The following is a 25,216-nucleotide window of genomic DNA, read 5'->3' as shown; positions in this document are numbered from 1 at the left end:
GGTGCCCCCTCACAGTCCCTAATGGAGAGCAGAGAAAGCCTTGCTGATTATTTGATTATAGATAGATGACAGCACATGCACCCTGCAGCGGATTTGTTCATCACGCTGGGGCTCCTTCAGTGCTCCTGGCGTGTCTGAACCATGTTTGGGGCTGATCTGCTGGGAAGCAGCTCTGCAGAGAAGGACATGATGATCCTGGTGGACAGCAAGTTGTCCATCACCAGCAGAGTGTCCTGGTGGCCAAGAAGGCTAATGGTATCCTGGCGGGCATTAGGAAGAGCATTGCCAGGAGGTCGAGGGAGGTGATCCTGCCCTTCTCCTCAGCCCTGGCAAGGCCACAGCTGGAGCGCTGTGCCCAGTTCTGGGCTCCTCAGGACAACAGAGACATGGAACTCCTGGAGCAGGTCCAACAGAGAGCAAAAGAGGTGATTGAAGGAGAGTGTTTCTCTTATGAGGAAAGGCTGAGGGAGCTGGGCCTGTTCAGACTCAGGAAGAAATGACCCCACGAGAAGAGCGGACCTCATCAATGTCTTATTGGTGTCTGAAGGGAAGGTGTCAAGAGGGTGGAGCCAGGCTCCTCTCAGTAGTGCCAGGCAACAGGACAAGAGACAAAGCACTGAAACCTAGGAAGTTCCACCGGAACATAAGGAAGAACTTTTTTACTGTGCAGGTGACTGAGCACTGGAACAGATTGACCCGAGAGGCTGTGGAATCTCCCTCACTGGGGATGTTCAAGAACCATCTGACACAATCCTGTGCCGTGTGTTCTGGGATGCTTGAGCAGAGAGGTTAGACCCCACGACCACGACAGTCTCCTCCAATCACCCAGGGCCGCCGTAAACCAAAATTTCCTTTATTGACACCGCCGCGGCCCGCCCCCCCGTGCTGCGCCTGCGCAGAACCCCGAGCGGGGGAGGCGCCGTTTGGGCCAGGCGTGGTGGCGCGTGACGTCGCCCCGGTGACGCCACTCGAGCGACACCACCCGAGCGACGTCAGGCGTGTCGTCACACGTCAGGTGGGCGCCCGTGCCGGGGTCGGGGCTGTCCGCGCTCTTATGGAGGACGAAGACTGCCCCGACCTGATCCCGATAGGCGCCGACAGCGCGGAGGAGACCGATGCCAGCTCCGGCCGGAAGATCCCCGTGACGATCATCACGGGGTACTTAGGTGAGGAGCGGGAGGGGCGCGCGGCAGGGACTGCGTGCAGACAGGGAAGGCCCGGGCCAGCGGGCGGGCTGCCGCGGGGCCAGGGCTGCAGGGGCGGCCCGCTCGGCGCCGGGCAGAGCAGGGGGGCCGATGGCGGCCTCCGCCCCGGGGGCCGGCTGAGCAGCGCGGGGTCCTCCGGCTGGTCCAGGGGGATTTGCAGGACCACTCTGAGCAGCCGCGTAAGCTCCCGTTTCTGCTTTTATCTCTCTGTTTTCAGGGGCCGCTTCGTTCAGGTCACGATTGACAAATGGCTTTTGGCCACTTAATGTCGGAATAGTGCAACATATTTGGCTCAGTTAAATGCAGACTGCATTGCAGTCTGAAAAACGTGAGGTTCGGCGCCTTTCCCGTACCTCTCGACCAGTATAGTTACTGTGTTCTACACACAGTTATGGACAGTAAGGAGCTGGTTAAATTTAGGATCCCCGTCACTGTTCTGAAAGTTGTAACTTCGTGCTGCATCACACTGTTTCAGAAAAAAAAAAAACAATGAAGGATAAGTAAGGAAGGTTCTCTAGTTGTAGTGATCACCTGGTTTGGACTAGATGATTTCCAGAGATCCCTTCCACCCTTGACAATTCTGTGATCTTGTGCATGGGATGAAACTGCTCCTAAGGTAGTATCGCAGAGATTGTGAACACCTTTATTAACAATGCCCCGTTTAAAGGCAGTTAATAGCACCTCCGTGGCTACTGGGGACAGAACTGGTCAGAAAGGGCAGTGAGAGGGAGAAGATTAAGTGTGCCTTTTGTTAAGAGAAGCATGCAAGTCAGTTTTCTAGGAAAAGACTGCCCAGCTAGTAAGGAACTTTTAAGTTTATCAAGTACTGACACTTAATGAATGGAAAAACTGTGAGTCATTAAAGATTGACATTTAATGTCCTGATAGTTCCATGGGGTTAAATGTCTCTACAAATTAATTTCTACATCATTAGAATGAAAACTGATATTTAGAAGAGATTTGCTTGAAGTATGCATGTGCATGCATATTTTGTTATTATTTGTTTTTGTTTGAAAATTTTGTTTTTATTTGAAAATTTAAGTGGTTTTTTTAATATTATTTTAATAGAAATATGGTCTGTGTTCTAGGAGCTGGAAAAACAACTCTTCTAAATTACATACTGACAGAACAGCATAATAAAAGAATAGCAGTTATTCTGAATGAATTCGGAGAAGGTATGTAAGTATGCAGAAACCTTTCTTTTTTGCCACAAAATGACAAGTACCTAAAACTGCTGGAAACCAACACTATTGTCACTTTAAATCCATTACTGAAATTATTGACATACCTTGGAGTCTTCAGAAGGGCAGAAAGACCTTTTGATGGTTTTCATAAAATAGTGATATGCATTAATCTGTTTTGCACATAAATTTAGGCCGTCAGAGTGAAGTAAATGAATATATCACCCTGTTGGAAGTGCTATACTTCAATTTGTCCTACTCATTTCAAGCAAATGGAAATGAAAATAATGTGCTGGTAGATAATATTTTCCTTTATTTCCTTTCCCCTCAGCCATTTACAGATGACAAATTACCCTAGACCAAGAAAATGGGGAGATGTGTGCTTGATGACCATGGTTCTTCGAACTCTTTGCTTTCAGGATTTTTTATTGCTCTAGCTGTAATTTCATATCTGTACCACAGTCAGAAACTTACATTGCTTACAGTTTGCACTGTGTTTGTGGGGGGCTTTTTGTGTGTTTGTTTTCATCAACAAAGATGTATGTCACTTTTCTGGTCATGGAGAAAATGAAAATGAAATATACAGACAGTGCCTTTATTTGATATGGAGGCACAGGCTGCCATCCCTTTCTTTTAGACAAAGTTTGTGGCACTTGTGATGTACCATCATCCTGTGGGGTTTGATCTTTGTAGAATGAGCTCTGTCTTGGCTTTTAAATTTCTCATTAAATGTAAAGTACAAATTTCTTAAGAACATGTCAGAAACATGGTCTCAGGAGAAAAGAGCATAATCCATGTATCTCTGTCTTACAGGCATTGTCATGCAAGATTATGGATTAAAAATATAGCACTATTTGTATTTTCAGGAAGTGCTTTGGAGAAATCTCTGGCAATCAGTCAAGGGGGAGAGCTCTATGAAGAATGGCTGGAGCTCAGAAATGGCTGCTTGTGCTGTTCAGTAAAGTAAGGAAGGACTATTGTACAAGTTCTTACAGTGGATATTGTGGGGAATTGAGGAAGGGAGAAGACATCCAGGATTTGATTCCTGAAACTGATGGTAGAATTGATTGAGACTTCTTTTGTCAGATGAAACCAGGATTAGAATTTAGGAGGTAGAAATTTATTTCCTATTGCTGCCTTACGGGATTTGGACTTGGTGTCTTTCAGAAGAGTAATCTAAATACCAACTTACACACCGCTGGGGTATTGTAGAGGAGGGAGCTGTCCCTCTTTTGTTAGTATTATATGCTTCCGTGTACAGAGCTGAAGATTCAGGTAGGCTGGAACTAGGACTCAGGTTTCCCAATTTCCTCATTAAATACTTACTCTGCTGCTTTCTTTGTACATTCGTTACTACTTCAATATTGTATACATCAGAGAGGGAAAATGGAAAACCTTTTGTGACCTAATGAAACAATATCCAAAACTGTAAACTGATGGTCATGTTAAAAAGCAAGAGATTATTTGTTTCTTTGACATGTTTTTTACCCTGTTTGTTTGAATGCTGGATTGTTTGTGCAAAGTTTGTAAATAAAGGTCATGGCCTGTGTGTCCTGAAAATTTGGGAGAACTGGTCTTATGCCTTAAATAGTAATAGGTAGTAAGTGGAAAACAGAAGATCCTATTGCATTCTGTTGTTCTGGGGTGCAAGGAATGCTGTCTTGCTGCTATGTTTTACATACATTGGTTTCTTATATAAATGCTATACACCTGCTTCAGGCTGTCATCAGCTCTAATTTAAGTAAATGGCACATGTTGATCTTGTTGTAGGTGAGGTAGAAAGGCAGGGCAACATGCTTCACTTCTACCTCACCCCTTCTTTCTGTAATTTCAGCTGCCAAACCAAATAGTTACATATCTACACAGCCCTACTGTCCTTTACAGTTCAGTGTTTGAAAACAAATCTTTGTTTAATTCACCTGGTGGGATTAGGCAAATAACTATTTCCAGACTAAAATGAAACGGTGAACTAAAATTTGCCTAATATTAGACCAGCAACATGATAACCGAATTTTCATTGTAGACTGTAAATCTGTGACTGTCCTGACTCAGAGCTATTGCTTTGATGATACTGACACTGTGTTCTGCATCAGAAGATACATTTAAATATATGCTTTAGCATGTTTTCTCTGTTCTCAGGTTTAATTGTTTCTTCTTACAGGGACAATGGTGTGAAAGCAATTGAGAACCTGATGCAAAGGAGAGGAAAATTTGACTATATATTGTTAGAAACAACTGGTTTGGCAGATCCAGGTAGTTCACATTACAATTTTCATAACCATGATAATCACTCTGTTTTTACGAAGTGCTTATTTGCTCACCAGTTAGTTCACTTTGACAGTTCTAATATAAAGTGGTGAGTTGTCAGGCACCTATGCTTTGATTGTTGAATAGACTCCAATGAATTGGTTAAGGTGCAAATATGAAGCTGTGGATGGATTGTTTGGTTGATCTTGCTCTGAATTGAATCTAAAGCTTAGCAGAAATCCAGCTAAAATACATTTCTATCAAGAGAAGACACTAGGCTTAGCAAAGAGAAGGATACTCTGAAACTAGTAGTTTTCAGTAAACTTTTGATGTTCTACATTCCTCCATTTAAAGTCTAAATTGTTAGCATCTGATGTATGATACACTGGTTGTGATAGGCTTTATATTTTGTGAAGTGCTAAAATACATTGTGAAACAGACTAATACATTCTTCTTAAAGAGCAATAATAGATTTTACAAAATCCTTCTGTGCTCTTTAGTAATACTTATTATAAAAAGGTATTTAAACTTGAGCTCATGTTAGGAATAACTATCTAAAACAATTTTCTCTAAACCATCTGCATTAAAAGTGTGTTGTAGATGGAGAGGGAGGGAAATTCTCATCAGAAATTCAATTGTTTCCCCTTCAGGAGACTGGTGCTTCCCAGCTCAAAGCTAAATAGTTGTCATTATAAAGTAATTTTCTTCAAAAGACAGGACATTGATTTGGCCTCTGTTACACACAAATTCTGCTTGAGTCGAATTGGAAAACTATTAAGCTTTTTGGAAGAAAAGTCAATAGATAACAGAAAACGATTTCATGTTGTGACCCTTGCTGTATCTTGCATGAGTAAGCACTGTGAACAACTGACAAAAAGGTATTTGGGTTTGATACAGAGTGGTGTTAGAAAGACTGCATCTGATCACTTCAGGTGGACAGTGGTAGCTGTTAGAATGACTTTAATTACTGATCTTATTAGCACTACAAATACAGTTTTTTCTATGAAATACCTGAATGTTGGTAGTTTATTGGAAAAATCTCAGTTTTGCAACTGTATATATACTGCACTTCTTAGGAGCTGTGGCCTCCATGTTCTGGGTTGATTCTGAGCTGGGAAGTGACATCTATCTTGATGGTAAGAAATGCAAGCTTGTTTTCCTGTGTATTGGCATTTCATATCTGGATTTAGAGTAATGTATTCTTGGTGTTTGAGGCAAGGTTTCAGAAAATGTTCGAAGTGCATGAACTTGGTTTTCACATTGCCATATTTGGTCACAGAGGTATCCTTGCTTATTCTGATGCTTTTTTATCTACTTGGTGGGATGTTTCATCTTGCTAAATCCAACAAAAGTTGGTAATGTTTTTCTGAGGGATCAGATATGGACAGATCTTGATTGTGTTGTAAGGGGGGGGGCAATTCTCATTAGCTAGATGTTACAGAACCTTATTTAGAAGTAATATTACAGCACAGTTCTTTTCTCTTTCTGCCTTCCTCCCCCCTTCTCCTGCATTGCAGTGTTTCCTAAAGGGTTTCTTATTTTTCTGAACTTGTAACTTACGACACCTGAATGCTTCTGCCTTTTGCCTATTGTACTTGTTGGCTCTAATATTTGCTGTGTTCCAATAAAAACCTGAGAGTAGTGAAAAATCATCATTATACGCAGATGAGCATATAAAGATATGATACAAAGAACAATTTTTTAATATAGGAAAAAAGTAACTGTGGCTTAAAAAAAATGCCCTACTAACATTTTGGTCCGTCTGTGAAATACCCATCTAGCCAAGGAAGGAAACATTAAGTTCAATAAGAAAGAGCTTCCTAAGTTTCTTCCAGAGACTTGCAAATTCCTGGTCATTTACAATAAGAACAATTGCATACATCAGTTAGTCCCTTAATTTGTTTCAATATTCTGTAAAAGCATACCTCAGCTAATTTGCTGTTGTGGAAGATGAGGCATCTACCTTCTAATTTATCTCACCTGGTTCTGTAGACATTTAACTACCACAGATATGATAATGAATAAAAGAATATGCAGGTAACAAATGTGCAGATACTTCCAATGCTTTCAGTTTATTATAACTAGTTGTATATATGCTGATATTGTTACCTTTGTACAGGAGGTTTGCAAGTTATTGAACTGCCAGCTGCTTTCAGCACATTTCTGTTCACTTTAATATTTTGTTTTAGGTATTGTGTCTGTTGTTGATGCAAAGCATGGATTGAACGTAAGTTACTGGATTTGTTACATGGTTTAAAACTGCAGCATTAGAACAGCTATTGCAATAATGTTCATGTGGATTAATTAATTTTTACATTAGCTATAATTCTTACATTGAATGAGGATGTATTTCGTCATTACTATGTTTTGAGTGGGAACAAGGAGTACTGATATTTGCAGGAATTCAGATTCTTACAGACACAGCAACATGTCTGACAAGAGTTGTCAGCTTGCTAAGTACTTGGTTCCTTCTAGTTCTATCACTTCACTCAGGAATCTTGCTTTTATTCCAAACAGGCATTTGGAGAAATTGGTCACTGGTCTGTGTTACTTGAAAGGAGAGGACTAAGAACAGTGTAGTAACAATTGAGTTAGGGCTCAGACTGGGAAGGGTGCCAATGTAATGGCAGCTGTGGTGGGGAGGAATGAGAGCACAGGTGTCCTGGTACTGCTTCACGTAAAAATGTTAATATGGAAGCAGACAAAACCAGCAGGTATTAGAGTAATCTGTATATAAAGTATAATGTAAGAACAGACATACAGAACAGTGAGCTTGGGTCAGCAAAAATATTGATTAAATCAAATACTTCAGTTAGTTTTTTTTTTTAATAGGTTGGTGTAAATATAATTATTTACAACTTAGTAACTTAGAAGGTTACTGCTTTGATTGGGTATTGATTTTGCAGGATTCAAAAAAAAGTGACCATAAGAAAAAATGCCTTCATCATATAAAAATTACATGCTGTGGAAGTGTTTTTAATATTTCTGCATTTACAATGGCTGCAAATGGCTCAGAGAACTAAAGAATAATGGTTTAAAAATAAGAGAGTGATTCTTCCTGTTTTTTTGTTTGGGTTACTTGAGTTTCTCCTTTCATTTGTGCTGATCTCATAGCTGTGTTACCAAAAGGGTAGCAGTCCTGTCTTCTCATCAATTTGTGTTGCACTGGGACAGAACAACGCTAACCTCATAGTGAGCCAGTTTGGCAAGTTACATTCACTGTGTTCTGCAAGGATGTTTGTGGGGAAGTTGGTAGAAGAGTGAGGGGGAGGGTTGACTGGCCCTTTTAAGCAGGAGCCATCTTCTAAATCAGCTCAACTAGCACAAGAAATCATACCATGTTTTTGGTCAACCCCTTTTCAGATGGGTTCCCTCTTACTCATTCAGATGTGTTTTATTGCTTGCAAAAATGTTGTTCTGTTTATCTTTTTCTTTATGCAGTGCTGAATTATTGTCTTTAAGTCAAATATAATTGTGTTCCTCACAGCAGCACTAAATTATTACTGTTTGAAAATTAGTTTTTTAAATATTTAAACTTTCAAGTAGTATAACAGAAACAACTCAAAAATGCTTTGAAACATTCACATTTTCTATCTACTGTTACCCTTGACAGCTCGATGAAAACAAACATTATCTAATCAGTAAACCTGTAAAACACTGACTTCTACTCAGAATAGTAGGAACTTCAGACTTTCTCAGTTGTGTACTAAGTAAACAACTTTTGCTTTGTATGAAAGGACTTGCTAACTTGTTCAGTTCCTCTGGTCGCAAAGCTTGACCTCAACAGCTGCTTGTTATTCAAATTTTGAAAGCCGTACTGGTAATGACATTGAGATAATAGGCAGCAATTTAAGTATGTCATGCTTCAAAGAACTAACCCATCACAAGAAAAGCTGACAAACATCCCCTTGACCAGTCAGCTAAATTGAAACTGAAGTGGTAATTAATACCATGGGTTATCACTCTAATGGTTTTGTCACAGAGCAGTCTGAAATACTAAGTTTTTAAATCGAGGGCAAACAATTGCACAGGTGAAGTTGCAGTCCTCAGCTTCTAGGACTTGACATCTGTACTACTGACATTTGTTCTCTTCAGGGCAACAAGCCTTAACATTAATTGAATGGAATCAATACACAGAGGATTACAAAGAAAAGGTCAGAGGAGAGAGGTTCCTGGCAGTCATCTTGTTGTTATGCTCCACTTAGGTTGTGTACAATCAGGAAATAATTTTGTTTGTTTTAAACATGAGAGACTCACTATATGCAATAACCTATTTTTGTTTTTCAAGTAAAATACTGTTAGATGCCTGATAATTCCAGTAAGGAAAAAAAAGTTTTCTAGGCTTTTTAAAATCTATATATTTCCCGTGACAATTGCTTCCACTTTTAATTTGATATTTCTGTAACTTGAAACCCAAATTTTAAGTAATACTCCTGATGTGTTTAGAGCTGATGAAGGAATGCACAGGACTCTAATCTTCCCAGAGATGTAAGCATAAGTGGCAAGTTCTTACTAGTATTACAGCACCAGTTTGAAGTTTTACTTCCTCCAGATGCCTGTGATGTTCATCTCCTTCAGATTACTGCCTTCATGGCAGAGTGGGCAGAAAATAACTTGTAGCTAGACCTTTGCTGCTTCAGTGTCATCTGTTGCTGTGCCTGAATTAAATAAGGCTTTGTGTTGCTAAACTTTATGTTGCTGCTTGAGATACAGGTATTTTTTCCCTTTTACTAATTCTTCTGTGAAGACATTAGCTTGGGCAGACAAGTGGAGATGATACTGAGACTGCTGCAGCTTCTGATCTGCCAAAGAGCAGTGGTTTATTCATACAAACCTGGAAAAAGTTACCAGTTTTTACTATCAAAGTACAGTTTGTCTTGTACAGTCCTTCAGAGAAGAAGAGTGTGAAGTTACATATATGAAATGCTGTATTGTAAGCCTAGCCTGGGTTTTAACATGGTTGAGTTCAAATTCATTTGTAAAATTACTGAACCTTCATTTTCTTCCAGATATATTTTTTCATTGTTACTGTATGTCATGGTGACTTTTTTACTTCATTGTAAAGCTGAAAAGTAATTAAAATAAATACTATAAAGTTTTCCAACTCTTTAGTATTCTAATAATAAAATTAATTAGAAGAGTTTGCGTTAAGGTAGTTACAAATCTCTGTAATGGTGAATGTATAAATGTACTTCTTCACCATAATTTAACAGAAAGATTCTAAATGCCATCTTCCTCAATACTTTGTTGAAAAACAGACCTCAGCTGAATTGGGTTTGACTTTCTTTAATTGCAAATGAATTTAAATTTAATTTGAATTTGATTAATTATTTTAATTTTTGTTTAGCACTTGACAGAGGAGAAACCAGAAGGCCTTATCAATGAAGCATCTCGGTATGGATGTAGAAATTAATTTATATATCACAGTTAGGAATTGCACTGTGTAGAAATTCATTGGAGATGGATTCTTTTTCTTTTATAGAGCTTTTTTCTCCTGCTTTGCCTAAACCAAGGTAGATTGGTGTAATGAGGTAAAATACAGAAAAGTAACTTCATGCTCCATTTGATCTCTCTGCCAAGATCTGACTCTTCTATTTTAATAGTGGTGGGATTTTATTTAAATGAATGGGAAGCACCTGTGTTGGGGGAATTAAAAGTTTCATGTTGGGATCTGTCATGCTTGAAGTAGAACTAGAGATAGAGGAATACTTTTTACTAGATTTGTTGCCACAATAATTAAGGATAGTTGTAACAATTGAAGTCTTCATAAAGCAAAGAGACTTCAAATATTGCATTCCAAGGACTACATGCAAGACAAATAGGAATTTGTGAAGTTGTTAAATCGCTAAGCACTTTGATTTAGATGACATAAAAAACCCCACCAACCAACCAAACAATCAAAAAAAACCAACCCTGAAACAAAAGAATCTAGCAAGCCTTGATTTGGTCTCTTAGGGCACAGAAGAACACATTGAGGAGAAGCCAGTAGTACTTTAATCATTTTCCATGATGTTCTAGTTTTGATTAATGCTTGCCCCTCTGTACTAACAAGGTTGATACTATCTTTTGGGGCTGTAGGAGAGATGATGTTTCTGCCTTTCAGATAAAGTATTTGTTCATGTTGTCTTTTTCTCTTTTTTTTCTGCATACATAGGCAGGTTGCATTAGCTGATCTTGTAATCATCAATAAAACAGATTTGGTTTCAGAGGAAGAATTGAATAAAGTCAGAACATCTGTGAGGTATGAAACTTCTGGCATAACTGTAACACTGTACTGCCTCAAAAATTAATTTAAACATAGTTACTTCTTCCCTGCTCTTAGAATAGAAATTGAATTTCATTATTAGTTTGAGACAAATTGATACGCTTATAAGGGAAAAGAGACTGCCTCTTTCTAAAGGTGTTCCAGTACTTCTGTGTGCTTACACAACCTTCGTATTTTGCCTATCTAGGTAAGATTTGATGTTATGTACTAAGTACAGGCCTTTGTCTTAAGTGTTCGTGTTTTTCCATTTCTGAGCAGCTGTTGCCATTTTTCAGAATTAGCAGAAGTGGAAAAAAATCTACTGGTAAATATGAGTCCAGTAGCAAATGCAGAGATATATGGAAGAAGTCCCAAACAATTGTCATGAGAGCAGAAGAACCACTGGTCTTAATCAGATTAGTGATGACCTATGATAAACCAAATTAAACACAAAAATTTTTAAATACTTTACAACTGTATTAGTTGAAAATTATATGAAAATAAAAATTCTTAGATGCAGCAGAGTGTATTGGTAAGAGCTTTGGATAGGAAAATTATGTTCTCACTGGTGATATCCTGTCAGAACTCATGAAGCTGTGGTGGAAACCAAATTTCTCAACCCAAATATCTGATGGATATAGAAGTTGGTAACAGAGTTGGGCTATTTCACATGATGCTGTTCGTGTTTAATGTATTCAAACAATATATCACGGTTGTATTTTCATCTAAAAATTTTTCTGTTTTATTTTAGGTCAATAAATGGACTTGTTAAAATTCTAGAGACACAAAGATCAAGGTATTAAATGGCCACTATTACTAGGTACTAGATCCTGCTTCTTTTGTGACAGTTTTAAAGTGTTCTTTTAGATGAACTTGATTAAAGGAAAACTATTGAATTTGAAATATTTAATGCAAAATTTATTTTATTATTTATTTTGTTTATAAGCATCTGGAATTTTTTTTTTGAGGAAGTAAAAATGTTTTTTTACTTTATATTTTCCTTTGTTAGTGTTCATATCACAGACCTTGACCCAGAATGAGTCAAGGTTGGATGAGAGCACAGTAGGTCATCTGGTCCAGCCTTCTTGCCAAGCAGGGTCATCCTAGACCACATGGCACAGGATTGTGTCCAGATGGTTCTAGAATATCCCTGATGAGGGAGACTCCAGAGATTGACTCTCTGGTGAATCTGTTCCAGTGCCTGGTCACCCACACAGTAAAGAAGTTCTTGCTCATGTTCAGGTGGAATTTCCTGTGTGTCAGTTTCTGCCCATTGCCTCTTGTCCTGCTGCCCGGCTCGGCTGAGCAGAGCCTGGCTCCATCCTCTGACACTGTCCCTTCAGACACCTGTATACACTGAGGTGGTTCCTTCTCAGTCATCTCTCTTGAGTCTTAACAGGCCCAGCTCCCTCAGCCTTTCCTTACTAGTGAGGTGCTCCAGTCCCTTAATCATCTCTGTTGCCCTCCCCTGGACTCCCTCCATGAGTTCCATATCTCGCCTATACTGAGGAATCCAGAACTGGGCACAGCCTCACTAGAGCTGACTAGAGGGGCAGGATCACCTTCCATGAACTGCTGGCAGTGCTCTTGCTAATGCACCTCAGGACACTCTTGGCCACAACCAATCTTGTAAATGAAGAGCAGCTTGCAAGGCCAGGTTGGTTTTGAGCCAGTAATTGGTCATGTGCACTACAGTGCTTTCCTTTTATTGTGTCACCTTAAATATTATTCTCATGATGGCTGCTGCAAATAAGTTGTTACTACAAAATGACTTTGAAAGCAGGGGAAGGAAGTTTTAAGAATGAGAAAAATCATTGCACTGTTTTTGTTATTTTTAATTGAAATTCTGACTCAGATTTCTTTTTAAGTAAGGGCTTAAGTGGATATTGTATTCCCAGGTGCATTAGGAGAGCAGTGTATCTTCCAGACTGCTAGGACTGATTTGTGCACTTTTATGTCAATTAGTGGATTCTTGTGGTAAATGTTCCTAAAATACAGGGGTTTGATTTAAGCAAATTTAAAGGGAAGATAATAGTCATAACCTTAATGGAGTATACTTGGCTTTTTAAAGTTATTGTCAAATGTAGTTGGAAATAGTAAAGAAAAACACTTGCTGCTGTTGGGTCATCAGACAGGACTAATTTTGAAGAAGATATTAAACTACATGCTTTGTGTTTTAAACGTCCTTTAGTGGGAGATCCAATATGTGATCTCTTCACAATACTCTATGGTGTCTGATGCCAGCTAGAACTATGTTTTGGGTATGAGATAACTTGAACTTCAGATTCAGTCCTCGATGACGATTCTTAGTTACTTGTAAATATTCTTTTGCAAAAGGCACATAGGCTCTCTTCCATTTTTAAACATTCCAAAAGTGAAATAAGCACAAAATTAATTTATTAGAATTTTATTTATGACATACTCTTTTTAAGGGGGGGTTGTCCCGCAAAAACCCACACTTAAAAGGGAGGGTTTCTGTGTGATTTTGTAGAACACTGCTGAGAACAACTGGCACTGAGGTGGTCATGAATTTCACACAGGAATTGTTTGTATATTACATTATAAATCTTTCATCTTAGAAACTGCTTGGTACAACTACTGTTGAATGTAAAAGTTTAATAATTCTGGTTGTATTCCAGAGGTGTTTTTTTGTTTTTTTTTTAACCTCTCATGTTCTTTTTATTTAGTCAGGTCATTAACTGCATCTGAAAAGCTATCAGTTGCTATTAGCATTGAAATCTATAGTCTGTATTGCTTTGTAAAGAGAAATTTCTTATGCAAGTTTGGCTACCTACAGGTAGCCATTCTTGTGAGCAGGTATTATCAGTACTGCCTATTCTGTGTAACACTTTTCAAATGATAGAGTTTAAATTCCTCGTAGTTGTGCTTGCTTCATAAAGTTACTTCAGTTTCGTTTGCTAACAGTGAGTCAGTATAAGCTACATATATTCCAGGGGTTTGTGTCTGTCTTGAGAGGCTCAAGGTTCCTTTTCCCATTTAGGGAAAATCATTTATTATTCAGGCATCCAGTATAAGGGATTTTATCATATTTTTTGGAAATACCTTGTATTTTACTGTATTTTTAAAAAAACTTTTTTCTGTTCTTATGTATTACTGTGGAAATAAACACAGCATTTCCTTGTAGAAGACAGTACCAACCACTGATATCCAAAAATAAGGATAAGTATTAATGGCATTAGTGTGATAGACAGGAAAAGAAACATAAGCTTCAGTGAACATCTTTAAAACATGATATTTAAATACACCAAAAATACAAAGCTTTCTTTTTTCCCCTCTGTTTAGAGTTGATCTCTCTAATGTCTTGGACCTACACGCTTTCGACAGTTTATCTGGAGTAAGGTATGGTGATAATTATGCTGTCTTCTATTAGAAAAAATATCTGTATGTGAAACAGACACGCACAAATCCTGGCTTAAATTTGTGTTTGAGTTTCTGTTAGAAATTCTAGTTCAGTCTGTCGTGTCTAGACCAGGATAGTCACATTATTGCTTTGTAAGTGGTATTACCAGTTGGAATTCTTTTCCTCTTCAAATGCCTGCAAAACCCTTTTTGATCTTACAAAGTTAAATGAGCCAGAGTGTGTGTGGTTGGTTGGCTTTTTTCCCCAAAACGCAAGTTTTTGTTTAATATCAGTATTGGAGTAGATTTGTATACTTCTCTGGTTCTTTTAAAGCATTTAAAAATTTTTCTTCTTTGTATAATGATGGATTGGAGGCCTCCTTAGATTTCACAGAAGGGAGTGAAGGACTGAGGCTCCGCAGCAAACAGAGGCTCTACAAATTCTGATTGCTGTGTTTCTCATTCCTGGGGTTTTTTGATGCCAAATGCATGCTTCAGCATCCTAGATGGGTGCAGAAGTAAAATGGGAAGGAAGGGGAAAAGGTCTTTTTGTTCATTGTGTGTGCTGAAGCTCAGCAAAGAGAGGGAGGAGTACTGGAGCAATCATAAAGGAAAGGGGGGAATATGCAGTTGAGGGCACTATCAGCTTCATTTTTCTTCCTGGTTGCACACTTTTCACTTCAGATAATGGAATGGAGCCACTTTCTCATTCACAGAAGAGAGAAATTGCAGGACATGCAAATTAGTAACCTCTATTAGAAAACATAGGTACTTGTGAGATTTGCCTCTGAACTGATAGCTGTTTTCTTTTTTTTTTTTTTGCTGGCACTGGCTTTTGTCTGATCAGTGAAATACTGTAATGTTTGTTTCAAAATTGCTGTCAATGGCAGCATCAGGGAAATACTAAACTGGGCATCCAAAAGAAAGTTACGGGAGGAGGGAGGCTGATACATCCTTTAGAGGCAATAGATAATTAGTAGTTCATAAGCCAGATCCTAAATTCATGTTCTGAGTTCTTAAGGATCAATTAACTGAATTGATTCATTCTGGAGCCACACAGCAGAGATAAAGCAGTAAGAAGATGTGAACCAGAAAAGGACTGTTCTTTATAACAGCAAGTCACAGTTTGATCTGATTACTTGTAGTATTAGGTGGTGGTCTGCAAAGTTTACTAGGAAGTGCTGCAGTCCACAGCACTTCTGAGAAAGTCCTTAAGGAGCTGACAAAAAGTCTTTATTGCTGTCCTCAGTCTAGTCTTCTCTCCTATCTCACTCAGTTACTTTAGAGCTTCTCAGTATTTGGTATTAAAACAGAGAAAACACTCTAAAATGTCAGCATTTAAAGACAAATTCTAGAAGTACCAAGAAGATTGTGGACTACTTAAATGAAGTTTATTTTATTTTGTTTTATGTTTGAACTTTGCACAGCAAAATTGCTTACCCCATTTTTATTTAAGAGATACAGAAAGTCCTACATAAAATATTAGTGGTGGTTTCTGTGCCATCATCTGAGCATGTGCCAATTTGGCCAAATTTAGAAATATATCCTCTTGAGAGAAGGCAGGCCACAAACCACCCTTCCCCCACCAGGTTCGGGAAAAAAGAAACTTTTTCTTCAAAGGAAAGTGAAAGAGATAAAAACTATTTATTTAACAAACACACGGGAAAAGGAAAATAATGCTAAATAATAAAATTTCTCGCTGTGGAGAAAAACCTGGGAAAATGTTAAGAGTCCCCCCTTTGATCTCCCTCCTCCTCAGAGCTGGGGCTTGGCCCAGGCACAGGCCCTCTGTGCTGGGTGAAAAGTCCTCCCAATGTGTTCTGATATTGAAACAGCCCAGCAGAAAAAGGGAAAAAATCCGAAATTCCAGAAAAAAACAGAGGTCCAACTCTCCGTCTCTCTCTGGAGAACAGAGAAGCTGAAAAACTGGCTGAAAGCTGGCTGGAAAGCAAGCTGCCTCCTCCCGTTTCCGCCGATGCTGTTAGAAGCAAGAGAAGTCTGTATCTCTGTGTCCTTAAAACATGAAAACAAAACTGCGAAACTGCTTTGAAAAAGTTCTGCTCAGTTTTTCCTCCCCCCTTTCAGGCTCAGTTTAAAGGCATAGAAAGGCACAAAATTAATTTCTGGGCATGGGGCAGTGATATGGGATACAACATAAAGTCACCCCAAGACAGAGCACAAAAATTCTTTGCATACAGCACCACTTGAACACAACTACACACCAGTACATTAATAAATTTGTTCTTTTAACAGCATACTGCAGTAAGGATTTCTGTCAGCATAGCAGACAGATACAACATCTGATTGGTGTGACTGAGTGGTAGAACCTTGTAGTCTGTATATACCCTGAAGTCACAGGAAACACATCAAGAATTCTGGATTCTGTGAAGGGCAGTATGAGAATAAGACAGGAAAACAAGGCAGATGGGAGAGGTAGGAATGTGAAATGTTACTTCTGTAGCAGACAGTGCCTTTTTCCCCACCATAAAGGCTTCTTAAAATTTAGTGATCAAATTAGGAGGAGGGATTTTTATGGGCAATCTTTTCTGAAGTGGCAGAGAGTTGTCATCGTAGTGACTTGTGCTGCAGTATTTCTTCATGTTATTCATAAGACACAGAGAAAACAGAAATAGTACAGAAGATGGTATTTGAAGAAATTTTGTGCTATCTTGATTAATCAAGACAGATGTGGATGTGAAATCTAAAGCCACAGTAAAATTATATGTTGTCATCCAAAAAGATGCCTTAAGACCCTATATATTAGTTTACAAAAGAAGTCCCCAAGTTCCTTTATCAAGTAGAGAGGATCTCTTTTAACTTAGCAGGCACACTGCACAGTAGAAATGAGCTCTACAGCTGAGACGTGGAAGCTGGTATATAGCATTTAACTTAGTGTTACAGATCTTGTTCTCACAAGCAACAGCTTTGTACATTCCTTTCTTCTTGATTTTCAAGTAATTGTAAAGTTTTTTAAAACAATCAGCATCTATTAACTTAATAAATTCTAGTGATTTATTTTTTCTTGCTTGCTTTAATGATGTAGTTTGCCCCTTTTTTGCACAAAGGAGTACCAAGGGTGTTGTATTCATTGAAGTATAAATATTTTTAATGCTGAAGGTACTGCAAATCAGGACTATAATTCTCATTATGTTTTAAAAACCCTAATTTTCTAACACAGACAATTAACTATATCAAACAAATATAATTAAATATTTCTATTTTGAGATTAAAACTGAATTAACAGTTTAATCTTATTCTGAATATATAGTCTATCTTTGATGTTTCAGTTTTGCTCTGCAATACTGGAATTTTTTAAATTTCATAGTAATGACCACCCTACTCAAATGCGACATTTAACTTCACTTATTTTCAGTTTGCAGAAAAAGCTTGAGCATGTAAAGACAACACATGCGCATCTAGATAAGGTAATTATCAAAACTGCTGCTTTGCTGTTTTTGCAACAATGGGGTCATTCAATATTGCATGCTAATTTTGTTACCATTTCAGAAGGTTTCAGTAAGGGAGTAACGTATTCTAAGGTATTTGGAAGGTTACCTAGATTACACAAAAGGAATGTGCTTTGTTGTAGATAGATTCTAAATGGCTACGTTGAGTCTCACTTTCAAAAATAGCTTATAAGCTTCAAGTGCTTCAGTCAGTCATGTCATTTGTTGATTCACATGGAGTATTAGTGAAACAAATAGGACTGCTTTTTTTTAAAGTATTTGCAGAAAAAAGTCTTAAATTTGTAGGCAGTCTGTCGTGTAAGTTTTCTGTCCAAAACAAAATCTCTCTGGTTGAATTGTGGGTCACAGTCCTCCTTGGGATATCCCAGCTAGGTGGGTGGGGTTCACCCATAGGCCACAAGTCCTGTGAGTGGCTGCAAAAAGTAAAAACTTCTATTTTTTCTAAGAGTCTTAGAAAAGTGTGCTTTCCTTCAGATAGTTTTGATGATTAAATTTAATTTTCAAATCAAAATATGATGCATACAATGCCTGTATTTTTCTTCTTGAACTGCGTATTTTAACTGTGAAGTTGCTAGTGCTGAAAACAGGAAAATATAACCTAATTTTGGAACTAAAGATTAAATATAAAATCAGTTCATGCTTAGTTATAATTACAATGACAATGTTAAGTTGATAGTTTTTGTTTAATTAAAATTCTTTATAAGCTCAGTTATGGAGTCTTAATAGATCACTAAAGTAGATAAAAAACTTAAGTAGAAGTCTTCCTGAATGTTATGAGTTATAGCATCCTTGTATTATTAACGAGATTATTGTTAGTTTTGTAGCTGGAGCCATTCACCAGTGATAATTCATTCTTACTATCTCTGTTTAGCTTAACACCCACATATTTAAGATGTTTGTTGAGACATTTGAGGTATAAATGAGGGCAGAACACTTCTCACAGTAGGCTGCAAGTCCTTGTTGGATGATAAAGTGTGCTTATTATCGTTGTGTAGAAGGTCAACAGAAACAAATGGCACTATGCTTGGAGCACAGTGAGCTTCTGTCTGCTGTGTTTTGAAGCTGCGCAGAGTGTTAGGTCTTGGTTGTTTAGCTAAGTTTACTTGGTCATTAGACAAACATTTGCTGCTTGGTGCTTTAATCTTCTTTAAGTTAGACTAGTCATCTGAAAGTAGTTGTGTGAAAGGATTACAGGAAGTAAATCTCTTTCTGTTCTTCTGTACCATTGAGCAGTTACAGTTACAAAAATAAGACTTATTTTGTCTTTTAAAAAATGGTTAATTTTAAACTACAGGTTTTATTTTTATATTTTCTTTTGATAATAATTGATCCTGAGCAGTAAGCTGGAGGTTGCTTTGGAACAAAACTTAACTTCAGACATTTTATTTTCTAGATCTGTTCCTACATAGTCTGTTCATATACAGCTTTTCATATATGTTGATTATTTTTTGTTATAGAATTGTGATGAAGATCAGTATGCCAAGAAAATAGCATTCTTATCCATATTTGAAAGCTTGATCATAATAGTCTCTACAGCAAAGAATTACATGGTAGCAGCTAATGGCATTCAACTGTTCAAAGCATTGTGTATGCCCTGTAAGTGCAGACCCAAACAGAAACAAAAAGTAGAGCTTAATTTAGCAAATTAGAGCAGAAGTAGAGATTTTTTTTAAAATTTGATGTTGTCATATACTTGCCTTTTTATGAGGCCAAGTTATAAAGAATGCTTTTTGAAATTACTGTAACAAGATGTTTATTCAGTGTGGTAATAATAAGTGTGTCTTCCCACTTGCAGGCTATAATTACAGTAACATTTGAAGTTCCAGGAAATATAAAAGAAGAAAACTTAAATCTGTTTATTCAGGTAAGTAATACATCACTGTCAACTCAAAAAAATATTGTGGCTTTTTATAGAAACTCATCCCATGCCATTTTGTTTATGGAAACAACTTTTCTTTTCATAGAATCTTCTATGGGAGAAGGCTCTGAAAGATAAGACTGGGTGCACCATGGATATCATAAGACTGAAGGTTAGTCAGAAATTCCAAGCTTCCTTATTTTGTACTTTTCATCTTTACACCTAAAAAACTGCAGTGTGCTGTCAGTTACAGACCTATCAAAGGCGCTGCTGGATTACTCTAGCAGAGCAGATGAAGTGGAGAGTAGCAAGTTGTTGTTCCATGAATGACTCAGAAGATAGCAAGAGGAGTTAGAGGAGCAAACATTGATCCTACTTGTTTTGAATGGAGAGGGCAGATGTACAGTCCCAAACATCAGTGGCAGGGTTAAAAATCAAGACACAGTTAAATCACTTTTCATTTTCCACCTCCATTGCTTTGAAAGATATCATCCATCTCACATATCTAATGTTCAGGTACTATAGATTGGATCCTGTAGATTGCTAGGTGTACTTAAAATTATTGCCATAATATGCAGAAATTCAATTTGGCATCACATAGGGTTGCAATAGTAGTTCTGGTCTACAATTAACATTTTACAGCATTTTCAGGCTGTAGTTTTAAAGATGCAGCTCATAAGTATTCATCTTCATGGGTATTTCATATATGTTTCAGTTGCCTGGTTTTGAGAGGAGTAGAGGTGAAAATTCAGGATTTATTTTCATTTACCTTATATCAAGCAGCCAAATAAATAATGAAAAAATGGGAATCCAGTCAGTCATTTGGCAGGCTGTAAGAAATAAAAGAAAGTAAAGCTCTGGTTTGTTTCCTGAGAGCAACATAATTATTTTAATTTTATTGGAAGGAAAGTTGTTTTCTTGCTTTTTCAGCAACAAAATTAGAGTAGCCTTTTCTTCCCCTTCCTGACAAATAGAAGAAAGTAGCCGCTGATGTATCTGAAGCTACCTGAAAAGCGGTAATGCCAGGCACAAGTACGTTTTTGTTGTATTGAGCATTAGAATCAAACTAATACTTTATGAGATGTGAGGCCTGTGATAAGATGTGTGCTGTTCTTCAGTCACAGACAAATACACCAAAGCAAATGAACCCCAAGCAACTAATTACAGAAGGGGTTTTAAAGTTTGTTGCTTTATGTTTTTATTTTATCTGCAATCATAACCCTTTTGGCAGTAATAGTCATAGAATTCCAACTAATAGGTCAAATGGAGACTTTTTTTAATGAAATATTTTTAACTCTTTTTTTCTTTAGGGCATTATAAGACATGCTTTACAGAATGTGTTCCACTGAAATATTTTAGAACATTGTACTGTAAAGTAATGAAAACTATTTTAATAGAGCTTTTGATATGTGGGTTAATGGACTCACTCTGACAGTAATCCCTTCTAATTCTGTTGCTAGTTGTTCTACTTCACAAGTGTTTGTTCTTTCTCCAATATTCAGAGATTCTGTTTCAGAAAAGTATATATGCTGAGCATAAGAGCTTAATTGGAATAATCTGCAATCAGACATTCTTGTTCATTTTACATCATCTTGTTGGCAGGCAGGCTTTCATGGACTCCTAGGTCAAACTCCACATATGTATTCAAAGAGGCATAGTAGATGATGACATTTAATTTTTGCTTGAGCAGGCTAGGTACTGACCAAACAAGGAGCAGAAGGTAAAGTGTAATTCTTAGCCTTTAACAAAGTAAGGAGATGTGAAAATAGATGTTAATGAGTAGAAGTGATGATTGATATTGTATGTTTATTTTGACTAACAAGTACATAGTTGCCAGAAATACTATTCCCTGCTTGAACTACTTTGAAAGTTTTGTTTCCCCTCTTATATATTTTATTTTTAAAGTTTTATTTATATACCCTAACAGTTATTTTTCTGATAAGGGACTGGTATCTATTCAAGGCAAATCTCATCAAGTGATAGTCCAAGGTGTCCATGAGCTCTATGACCTAGAAGAGACTTCTGTAGCCTGGAAAGAAGATGAAAAGAGAACAAACAGACTGGTCCTAATTGGTAAGAGGAAGTTACACACCTCCTTCTTGAGTTTAAGAAGCTCATTTTTTTCACAGACAGTCCTCTGACTTGGCCAGTGAAAAGCAATCAGGCTAACCTGGCTAGAATAAGTGCAGTGAGTATGTTCAGCATAACCCTCACTCAAAGGGTTATCCATCAAAACTTCTGTGGTTCAAAATTGCAGCTGAGGGGAGTCTACACTATCCCTATTAGTGCCACCAAAATAAAATAAAATACTAAGTTTTCATAAATTATGTTGGCATATTTAATGTTATTTTTTAAATCTGTAATTATAAATTGGGTGATGGGAATAGTTTGAATATTTGATCAAATATTCAGTAACTGCAAGGAAGGTTATTATAGCCATTAAAATGTTTTAAATCAGTTTTGTTTCTGAAAAGCTTGCAATGCTGAGGTTCTATGTTTCTATTTTCTATTTATTTCTATTTGCTGTACAAAGTGTTTTATGACCAAAAATAACCTCGTTTTTCTCCTTTCCCTTACTTGAGCAGGTTGAAGTCTGTTGTTGCCTTAATTTTCATACTGCTGTTCTCACTCATTGGTATAATAAACATTTTCTTAGCTGAGAAGAAGCAGGTTGCTACTTGCATGTGGTTTTCCATACTACTCTGTAAAATACAATTAGATATTTTATTTCTCTTCACAGGCAGGAACTTGGACAAGGAGACTATCAAAGAAGTATTCATAGCCACTGTGAGAGGAGAACGAGGAAACAGTTGACATCAAACTATAAAAAAGATTAAATGTCTGTTTTCATCCTGCAAGGTTTTTATGATAGAAAAGACTGAATGGCATGGGCTATAGTAGTTTCTCTATCCTCTTGCAATTTATGCAACAGTTAAACCCTGAAGTCTTCCTAAGAACTCCAGCTGACCTACTGCTTAAAGATTAGCCCTTATGGTGTAGAATCAAAGTTCTCTTATTTTGGATTTGGCTGAAAGTATGTTAGCAAGATCATGTACCTTTGCAGAAATACAGCTAGGCAAAAGGCTGTTACGTTCTACATGAACCGTTACTGTGGGGATATGGGAAACATGTTTGAAGCCTAGTGCTTTCTCTTGCTAACTCTCATCCACTGGGAATGAAGCAATAGTGATTATTGCCAGTGATGTAATCACAGTACAAAATATTTAGTGTTTACTATTAAACTGTCTTCCATCTCTTTCCACTTGCTTTGTGATTTTTGAATGTATGCACCCATCCCAGGTACCCCTAAACCTGTTGTATAATGAAACTAAAAATACACAGGTAGCAGAGGCGCAAGATCACTTGGAGTATGTGCTGTAGGCACAAAAGCTGTGAATGCAGTGTTTGGTGACATAGTCAGCAGTTTGAAAGATGTAGCTGAACTCTTAGATCTTCTAGGCCAGTTCAGGATCTGGGGAACTGGGACATTTCCACTGTGTTCAGGCTGCCCTGCATGATTTGTTACTGGGTTCTGTGACACTGCTTTGAAAACCTAGTCTGAAGCTTCTGTCTCTCTACTCATTGCAATTTAAAGTTGAGCTTCCTGCCCTGTATATTCTCCAGTACTCTTCATTCATCTCTTAGCTTTAGAGGGATATTTTGACTACAGCTGGGTGAAAGCAAAATGAGTGAATGCAAGAAGATAATGTAGATTTAAAAATGTTTACAAATAAAATTCTAGGACATGCAGTTCTGAAAAATGGACTTCTAGCTGTAGTGCTTTCTGGGGATGCTTGGTGTTGTGTCTGAGTAAGTAGAAATCTGTTTTCAGTACTAGAAGTGTGTTACTTGTCTCATACCTAACATTAAAAAAAAAAAAGGAGGGCCATTCCCTCATCAGTCGTCTTAAGTTTTTTCACTTCACTTCTACTAGAATATATGAGTTTGGAATTTGTTTTCAAAACAGCTGAGGATGGAGACATCTCTTAATCTTTCACTGCAAGGTGCTGGTGTCTCAGTTGATTAAAATATTGAAGTCAAGTATCTTATCTACGATAGAACTCTGTAGTCTCCTGGTAGATACATACATCAGCAGGCATTACTTCATTCCTCACATCAGAAGTAGTTTTAGATAGCTTGAAGTAGTTTTCAGAATTTAATTTTTCTCTGAAGCGTGGTGTAAAGAGAGAACAATCTGCTTACACAATGTTGTTTTCTGTTTAGCAGAGCTCGGTGGCATTTGAGTGAACTGGGTATATTGCTGAGTGATACTGTGACTGTTTCCCTTAGCAATTGCATCTCTTCATTTTTAAAACTAATATACGTTCTCACACCGGGAGAACACTAATATGTATTCCCACACTGTTTTGGACTGCATAAATGACACAGTCCTGCATGAAGATTTGTCAAATGATTGCCATCACTGTGACTCACTGAGTAATAAGATCACATAAATGCAAATTTGTGGATAATACATTTGTATTTTTTGCTGCTTTTGCTTTCATTTGCCACAGGAAAAGTGATCAAAAAACCTCTTATCTTTTAAATGCCTCATGTAATGGAAGGACTCAATTCTCTTTAGAAAGATTAATCTCTGAAATGTTACTAACTTCTGAATTGAAAGAAAGTTCAGAGACTTAATAAGAAGAGCTTCAACCATGAGTCATAAGGGAAAAAGCCATGGATGACATACTGTCATATTTTACATGGTTATTTTTTAATATTTGTTCACCCACCACACACTGCACCTCACTCTAAAATTCCCATGATGACTGTCAATATACTGGGGGCTTTTTGTTGCTGTAGAGGAGGGCATCTCTGCAGCTGTAAGTACATGCTCTGCACTCGATAGCTCTTGTTGATACTACTTACCCTTGCTAGGACTTACCCTGCACTGCTTGCAATGCTGATGCCAGAGAAGCTTTAGTCAGTATGCACATCTTTGTCTCTGCTTGTCTTCTGTAAACTGCCTGCATATTTCAAGGGATCCCCTGGGATGGAGAGCAAGCAGCTCCTGGGCAGGGTGGGAGTTTGTGCTCCTCTGTCCTTGCTGGCTGTCAGGATGCCCCAGTGCTTTGTCCTCTATTCTGTTCACACATAATGACACTGGTAGCATGCCAAGGGCCTCTTTATCCTCATCTCCCAAGACCACTGGTTACTTTTCTTGGATATTTATTAAACCAACTTTTTCTGGTCTGTTCTTACATGCCCAGCGTGGGGTACTATGTCTTGTTTTGCATCATGACAGAATGAAAAGAGGAAAGATAATGATGGCTCTGTAAAAGCTGCCCATAGTGAAATTGCTGTAATATTTGTGTTAGCTATGTCAAGGATGGCCTTCTCCAAGAACTAGAATTGGTTTGAAGTGAGGTTGTGGAGGAGGGTGAAAGGGACATGCAGACACCACTTAGTCCTGTCTCGGGGTTGTGGTGTGGATGGTGGGGCAGCTGGGGGATGCTCAGGTTGGGGTGAGGAGAGATCTGGTAAAGAAAATCATCAGCAGTTCTTCCTGTGCAGGTCCCAAAAGGGGCACAGCCACACCTCCTCTGAAGAAATTATGGCCATCCAGATCTGAGCTTACTTCCCAGCCAGGTAACTGCCACTTAAGGTGCTTCAGTCCCTCCTCCAAGACACATGAAGTACTAGGTAGGAAG

The 25,216-nt window shown here is 37.9% G+C and overlaps 1 protein-coding gene across 3 annotated transcripts; it reads left to right on the top strand.

Annotated features, from left to right (window-relative positions):
- The first annotated feature begins 936 nt into the window (after positions 1–936).
- On the top strand, positions 937–22,824 carry LOC138102977 (zinc-regulated GTPase metalloprotein activator 1A-like). 3 transcript variants are annotated; one of them, XM_069000831.1, is made up of 15 exons: positions 945–1,166; positions 2,294–2,380; positions 3,253–3,349; positions 4,548–4,639; positions 5,710–5,769; positions 6,823–6,860; positions 9,981–10,027; positions 10,788–10,874; positions 11,629–11,673; positions 14,181–14,237; positions 17,611–17,662; positions 19,500–19,568; positions 19,669–19,734; positions 21,506–21,635; positions 22,303–22,824. In XM_069000831.1, the coding sequence occupies exons 1-15, from the start codon at positions 1,055–1,057 to the stop codon at positions 22,374–22,376; spliced, it is 1,113 nt and encodes a 370-aa protein (XP_068856932.1). In that variant the 5' UTR covers positions 945–1,054; the 3' UTR covers positions 22,377–22,824. The 3 variants fall into 3 exon arrangements, with proteins under 3 accessions (XP_068856933.1, XP_068856934.1, XP_068856932.1); XM_069000832.1 differs by lacking the exon at positions 22,303–22,824 and having other exon boundaries at positions 937–1,166; positions 21,525–21,629; XM_069000833.1 differs by lacking the exon at positions 22,303–22,824 and having other exon boundaries at positions 937–1,166; positions 21,490–21,576.
- Positions 22,825–25,216: the final 2,392 nt, after the last annotated feature.

The sequence above is a fragment of the Aphelocoma coerulescens genome (assembly GCF_041296385.1).
Source record: "Aphelocoma coerulescens isolate FSJ_1873_10779 chromosome Z unlocalized genomic scaffold, UR_Acoe_1.0 ChrZ, whole genome shotgun sequence".
Classification (NCBI taxonomy): domain Eukaryota; kingdom Metazoa; phylum Chordata; class Aves; order Passeriformes; family Corvidae; genus Aphelocoma; species Aphelocoma coerulescens.
This window is presented reverse-complemented; position numbering and strand designations above follow the sequence as displayed.